Source organism: Octodon degus, unplaced genomic scaffold, assembly GCF_000260255.1.
Source record: "Octodon degus isolate 3935 unplaced genomic scaffold, OctDeg1.0 scaffold00001, whole genome shotgun sequence".
NCBI classification, from domain to species: domain Eukaryota; kingdom Metazoa; phylum Chordata; class Mammalia; order Rodentia; family Octodontidae; genus Octodon; species Octodon degus.
The window spans coordinates 22,622,085-22,629,614 of NW_004524577.1; the positions used below are offsets into that span (position 1 = coordinate 22,622,085).

At 38.3% G+C, this 7,530-nt stretch overlaps 1 protein-coding gene across 4 annotated transcripts in view; it reads right to left on the reverse strand.

Annotated features, from left to right (window-relative positions):
* The window catches only part of Bdp1 (B double prime 1, subunit of RNA polymerase III transcription initiation factor IIIB), a 149,345-nt gene that overhangs the window by 46,122 nt on the left and 95,693 nt on the right, over positions 1 to 7,530 (reverse strand). For all 4 annotated transcript variants that reach the window (XM_023703472.1, XM_023703421.1, XM_023703387.1 and 1 more), the window contains 4 exons: positions 6,943 to 7,162; positions 4,863 to 5,041; positions 3,355 to 3,565; positions 1,418 to 1,542 (listed from right to left, as the gene is read on the reverse strand). In XM_023703472.1, the coding sequence (XP_023559240.1) occupies positions 1,418 to 1,542; positions 3,355 to 3,565; positions 4,863 to 5,041; positions 6,943 to 7,162 (735 nt within the window). The remainder of the gene's footprint in view (positions 1 to 1,417; positions 1,543 to 3,354; positions 3,566 to 4,862; positions 5,042 to 6,942; positions 7,163 to 7,530) is intronic.

Sequence of the window (7,530 nt, forward strand, 5' to 3'; positions counted from 1 at the left end):
GCTGAGCTGGCCACACACACACACACACACACACACACACACACACAATAAATGTAAAATAAATAAATAAAATAAATTTTAAAAAAAAAATTTCTATTGGTGTACTAAGAGGAACAAGTTAGTGCTCAATTTTTTCTTGACTAATTTTACATGCTTATCTGGTAATTAAAACTACTTTAGAGACAACAATATGCAATATAATAATCACTGTTGAATTCCTATCATCTTGTTTTTTGAAATTTTGTATCATTTCTAATGATTTCTTATCATTTTTTTTAAATTCTCTTTAAAGAGCAGTATAAGGGCCAGCCAAGTATCTCACCAATTAACGTGCCTGCAAGTAGGCACAGGGGCCAGGGGTTCGATCCCAGGGCCTGTGTGCCGACCCTGCACCCCTGGGGGAGCCCTGAGATGGCATTGAGACTAGGTGTGGTGGCACCTATGATTCTAGTGTTTCAGAAGCTGAAAACAGGAGAATCACCACAAGTCCAATCTGTGTAGTGAGACCCTGTAGACCCTGCACTAAATTAAAAAAAAAAAAAAAAAAGCATAGATACCAAGCTTTGGGCAATGCAGTTCAAGTGAAAGTCTACCTTTAATACTAAATGTGAGGATGCTTGACAAAATTTTTAAAAATTACAAATTAAGACAAGATCAAGCTGAGCATGGTGGTACACACCTGTAACTGCAGCATCCTGAGAGGCTGAGATTGAAGGACCATAATTTAAGCCCCAATCTAGGCACACCAGCAACTTAGGGAGGTCCTATTTCAAATAAATTAACAAAGCAATTGGGGATGTAGCATAGTCTAAAGCCCTAGGTTTAATCCCTAGTATAACAAAAAACAGAGAAAAAGAGAAAGAGAGTCAGAATGAATGAGGCCTGCAAAATATTCTTACTGTTGGGTCTGGTGAGATGGCTCAGTGGTCTAAAGCACCTACTTAGAACAAGCTTAGCAAAGCACAGGGACCGTGGTTCAATCCCCCAGCACCACATGCCAGCCAGCCCCGCCTCCTGGTGAGCTGAGCTGCCCCCCCCACACACATACATAAATAAGTTTTTTAAAAAATTAAAATATATATATATATAAAAAAATTTTTAAATATTCTTACTGTAACTGGAGGAGATTAAAATTCAGTTCTGGAAGTCCTGGTGGGGATCATACCTGCAATCCTAGCAGGGGCTAAGGCTGAGGGGGAGGATTACTGAGGCCAGCCTGAGCTACACAGTGAGTTCAAGGCCAACCTGAACTACACTGGGAGACACTATCTCTAAAAAACTACCAAGTAACTAATCATTTCATAAAACTAATACCCTTTCATAAAGATTTTAAGATATGAAATTTTTATGAAATCAATTATGCAAAATTATCTATTTCTGAAACACTTTATTCTTTTCTCATTAAAAGTAAACTCACCTCTTCTCATTGGAGACATTTTCTTTGTTCACATTCAAGTTTTCTGCAAGACCCTCATGACTTTGACTTTCATCCATACTACATTCTGAAACTTTGGCAGACACAGTTTCAATTTGAGAATTTGACTGGAAAGAAAAAAATCACCTTAGCATTTTTTTCAACCGCAAAACATACCTCCTAAAACATTTCGATGACTATAAGCTGAAACTAAGGTAGGCCTTCCATATGCTAGGCATGTGTTCTACCAATGAAGTATATCCCCAGATAAGACTTTTTTTTTTTAAAGATTCAGTGGGCACAGCAGCAGGTGTCTATAATCCCAGTGCATGGGAGGCTGAGGCAGAATGATCACCATGAATTCAAGCCCAACTTATAATACAGAGTGAGACTATTTCAGTAATAATAATAATAAAATTAAGATTCAAACAAGGGTGAAGAGCAGTGGTGTAGCCTATAATCACAGCTCCTTGAGGCTGAGATAAAAGGCTCATCAGTTCAAGGCCACCCTGGACAAGCTCCAAGATCTTGCTTAAAATAAAAAATAAAATGAGCTAGAGATATAACCAGTGAGAAGACTTAGTATTCGATTTTTTTCTTTGACAGTTAGGACAGGGTGTACTGGGTCTCACTGAGTAGTGTTTACAGCCTCCCAAGTGCTGGGATTACAGGTGTGTGCCACCATGTCCAGTCTCAATTGCCATATCAGTGTGCCCCAGGGGCAGGGCTGGCACCCCCGAAGGCCAAGGGATCGAACTCCCCACCCCTGCATCTGCCTAAGCTGGCACTTTAATCTGCTGAGCTATTTAGCCGGCCCTTGTATTCAATTCCTGTACCACAACCAAAACATAAAAAAAATAAGATTCAGCTAGGAAAGCCAACCCAGAAATTACCTAATTCATAGAGAATGCCAGTGATTATCAAAGGAATATGTTTAACGCTTTAAAAGTTCTGAGAGTCGGGGCTGGGGAGATAGTGCAGTAGAATAAGTGCAGTGAATAAGCCTGGCAAGCGCTAGGGCCTGAGTTCAATCCCTGGTCCCAACAAAAAAAAAAAAAAGTTTGAGTCATCTGCTATAAAACCAAAAATTTTAAACATTTGGGCTAAAGGTATTAAGGGTGCATACATAAGGACTTGGGTTCAATTTCTCAAAATCAAAGAAAGGAGATAGACGGAGAGGGTGGAAGGGGGAAAGAGGGAAGACGGGAAGACAGACAGGTTGTAGCAGTGCACATATGTAATCTCAACACTCAGGAGGCTGAGGCAAAAGGATCACTGCAGATTGAAGACAGCTTGGGCTGCAAAATCAGTTCAAGCTAGCCTGAACTCTATATCAAGAGTCTCTTAAAAAAAAAAAAAAAAAAAAAAAAAAGATTCTGGGTTCAATCCCCTCCACCACCAAACAAAAAAGATGCAAAGCATTTTTAGTGGTTATCTCTGGGTGGAGAGATTTGGGTCATTTACTTTGTATTGGGTATCACTTTGTATTGATTAAATGTTTCGTAATGAACAATGTCACTAGAGTAAAAAGTCACTTTCACTTAAAAAAAAAAACAAAAAACACAGATCCCTTTTTCTTTTCCTTCACACTTTTTTGAGTCCTTTTTTCCTTTTAGTCTCTAGTTCCTTCTTCCCTTTACCCTCTTTTCTCGCTGTTTTCATTACTGTCCTGTAATAAATGTACATGGCACATACTACATAGTAGGAAAAGAACTCCATGGCTGAGCTGTACATCAATGGCAGGGCACTTGACCAGCATGCACAAGAATTTAGGTTCAACCCTAAGCATCACAAAAAAATAGTAAATCTGAAACAAAAGTCTGAAACTATACATTCATTGACAATAATAAATGTTAGACTATGCTATTCCAAATCAAGTCCAAACCATCACTTGACATTTTATTATGCATTAAAGTGTTCAGTTTAGTTACCCAACTCACCACTGTCACCAACTTCTTGTTAGTTTCATCTTTTTGTAGCACTGTTGTTCCATCTTGAATCATTACTTTGGCTTCACCTTTTTCTACTACTTGTCTATGTCTAGCATTTCTTACATTTGGTCTGGGCCTCTGAAGTCGGGCCCTCATTGGTAGAACCATTTGAGTAACGTTTTCTTTCATTTCTCGTTTGGAAGTGTTTATCTTATGAATCCTAGAAAAGGAATCAGGAAGAAAGATAGGAAACCTATTACGGCTTTTGTTTAGATGCCCCCCTACCCTGCAAAGTCTCATGCGGTTCAGGTAGGGCTTTTTCAGAGGATGCTGGATGTGACACGGAAAGTGATTCATGGCGCAATGCTAGGATCAAGGGGGCACTAGGATTAAGGCTGTGAGTGCTACCTGCCCTAAGTAGCCTGCCTAGGACATAAGAGATACAAAGAGCTGTAGAGATACTTTGTTGCTTCGCTATGTTTGGTCCCCTGTAATTGTTTCTCCTCTCTTGTGCCTATGTGCAAAGCCACCTGCCTCAGAGCCAGTCGATTATTGACTGAAATTTCTACAGACTTTGAGGTAAATAAACCCTTCCCCCTTTAACTTTGAGTGTCAGGTATTTTGTCTAAGCAACAAGAGAAAATTAAGACAGAGCCTCATTGTAAAATGTTGACAATTACTGCAAATATATGTAATTCAAACCTTCTCTCACTGTGAAAATTTTTTTTACCATTCAAGGAAATAACTTTCCATAATAAAAATATATGTAATAAAAGTCATTTCACTTCTTAAAACACAATAAACTTATACAATGTACCTAGAATAGCCAAATTTATAAATAAGTGGTTACCAGGTGTTACCAAGAACCAGAAGAGGGTAATGAGAGCTAAGATTTAGTGGGAACTAGACTGTGAGTTTGTGAAAACAAAGTTCCAGAGATGGACAGTGGTGAAGACTGTACAATATGAATGTACTTAATGATAACAAGTAGTATGTATAACAATGATTAAAATGGTCAATGGACAATGTACATTACACTATTATTTTTAAATGTAAGAAATATATTTATTTATTTATTTATTTATTTATTTATTTATTTATATTTTAGGGAACTGCTGTGTATAGAATCTTAAGCAGCTAATAAATAGCCAGAAGCAAACACTGAAGTTTTCAATTACATCTGATTTTCTATTTTAGATGCCATATCAATGAAAATAAACCACGTATTCTTTTTTACATTTTATTTATTTATGTGTGTATGCGTGTATGTGTGGCCAGCTCAGCCCACCAGGGGGCGGGGCTGGCTGGCATGTGGTGCTGGGGGATTGAACCGCGGTCTCTGTGCTTTGCTAAGCTTGTTCTAAGTAGGTGCTTTAGACCACTGAGCCATCTCACCAGCCCTGAACCACATATTCTTGATAGTCATTTAAAAATATATTAAAAACTTTTAATAAACATAAATATCTAAAAGAAATGTTTTTCTTATTTCAGATTTTCAAGGAAATAGCACTGTTTACCCCATGGGAACAGCTGAGTCATGTTCCTGGGTCTGCAGCAATTCAGAATCCCCTGGGAGTTCAGCAGCTCCCTCTGGAGAGGGGTCGCTTTCAGCTTGGATACATTGTAACAGCACAGCCTGCTCTTTCTCACCACCTCCTTTATCTTTTTCTCTGGATGCCATTAAGGAAGTCACATCCTAGAAAGCAGAAAAAACTTCAATACAGGATTGATGAAATTATAGGTAAAACAAAACTATCATATACTACTAAAATAAATTGATACAGGCATTGTAAACAGCAACAAACAGTACTTAACAAAATTTTAAATCCTTTCCATTCACTTTTAGAAATCCATCTAATAAAATATTAAAACACCTAAATTTTATATACAAAGATATTTATTATGGCAATCTCACCTTACCCCCTGAAGCTGAGGATGCAGCTAACAGGCAGAATATTTGCCTAGATGCCAAAATAAGAAAGGGGAAAAAAATCCCTACCCTACTCCTCCAAAGAAAAGGTAAATGGTTCATTACATATACTTTGAAAATAGAAATAATCTATCAATAACAAATTAAACTTCTAATTTCCTTTTTCTTTGCTATTCAGGACTCAGGACCTTGCACTTGCCCAGCACGCGTGCCACTGAGCTACATCCCCAGATAAATTTCTAACTTCTTTAAAGGTAAATTTCTTTGCTGATTCAAAAAGGTACAATATTGTGTCAAATGGAAAAACCAAACAGCAAGGTCTGGTGCCATTTTTGCTAAACAAAAACACCCTCACATTTTATTATTTTTATAACTAATAATTATACAGAAAAGCTTAGGTGTGTATTTTTGTGCTGAATGATTAACTCAAGATGGAAGGACATGTGGGACAGTATAGAAAAGAGCAATAAAGCTCTGTGACAGAGTACTTGCCCAGCATGTGCAAGATTGAACGATGCCCAGCACAGAAAGTACGAAAGACTCTTATTTTTATCATATACATATACTTTTCTAAATTAAAGATTGTATAATTATAAAAAGCAATTAATAGAACTAATGTGAGTATAAAAAGTATAAATATTAATGTACAGCAAAGAACTAAGCAATTCTAAGATGCAACAAATTAACTTTTGTTTTTGTTTTTCCTTGATTTGGGATTGTACTAATTTCTCAGACAGGCCTCAAATTCATTGCTCTTACCAGTCTCCCAAATGTTGGGATTAGAGGTCTGTGCATAACATCAGGTAAGAATTTTAATTCTAAGATGTACTTTATTTGTGTAAAACATTCAATTTATGAGTGTTGATATTTCATTTCAAAGTCTCTGATGCTACATCTAACAACCTTAATCTGTTATGGGCTAAATCAAAAACATAAATAAAAGCCAAGTGTAGTAATAGACACCTACGATCTCAGCACTCAAGAGGCAGCAGGAGGATTGCTATTAGTTCAGCACAAGCCTGGGCTACACAGCATGAGTGCAAGGCCAGCTTGAACTATACTAAGAGGCCCTGTCATTAAAAAAAAAAAAAGGAAACAAAATACTTTCTATTGGGCCATCCAGATAGCTCAGCAGACTAAAGCACCTGCTTAGGCAGGCACAGAGACCAGGGTTTGATCCCCAGTACCTGGTAGTGCTGAGACAGTGACTGAGACTGAGTGTGGTGGCACGGGCCCATAATCCCAGAGCTTAGGAGGCTAAAAACAGGAGGATCACTACAAGTCCAATCTATGCAGTGAGACCCGATAGACCCTGTACATTAAAAATAATAACTTCTATCAGGCTTTTAAATTCTCATCTTCACAGTAAGGTAAAATAAAGGAGGACGGTTGCTCCCACTTGTCCTCTGCAGAGACGCACCACATTATTTGGCTATGGGTGAAAAGGCTATGAGTTAAAGAGTCTTTAAGTAGAGCCCTGGCTTCCTCAGTGCCTGCCCTCTGATACCTGCCCATCACCAGACACTATAGCCTATGCCACCAATTATGAGAAGCAACAAGGCACTCACACAGGAGAACGGTATCACACAGAAATTATATCAAGACACTTGGGAACATTTAACAGCCATAGTAACTAATGTTCCTAAACCATCATCCTAACCACTCACAGATTGCAAAGGGAAAGGATTAGCTTGGTCACTGTCCTGCTGAATTGCAATGATCTCCACTTCATTTATTTCCAACTTCTCAGGCACATGTTTCTCTGCTTCTGTAGTCTCTTTCTTTGAAGCTGCTCTTGCTAAGTTTGGCTTTGGTCTTTTGAACCGACTTCTCACAAAAGGTGCTGGTTTCACTTCAAGTGGCGTCTGTTCTTGAGGAAGAGATTTACTTTTGGAACAAGAATTATCAAACTTTTAGAATCAACTGAAGGGGCAGTAAGAGTAAGTCTTAGGACAATCTTAAGGACTGACAGTAAAAATTTAATCCCTTTTTTTCCTTTTTGGTATTCCTGAGACAAAGTTTCACTGTGTAGTCCAGGCTGGCCTTGAATTCATTTTGTAGCCCAGGCTGATCTCAAACATGCAGTGATCCTCTTGCCTCAGCCTCTTGAGTACTGGATTACAAGAATGTGACACTATACTGAGCAATCCTAATTCTTAACAGGAAAAGAGGGCTGGAGAGATGGCTCAGTGGTCTAAAGCACCTACTTAGAACAAGCTTAGCAAAGCATCAGGGACCGCGGTTCAATCCCCCAG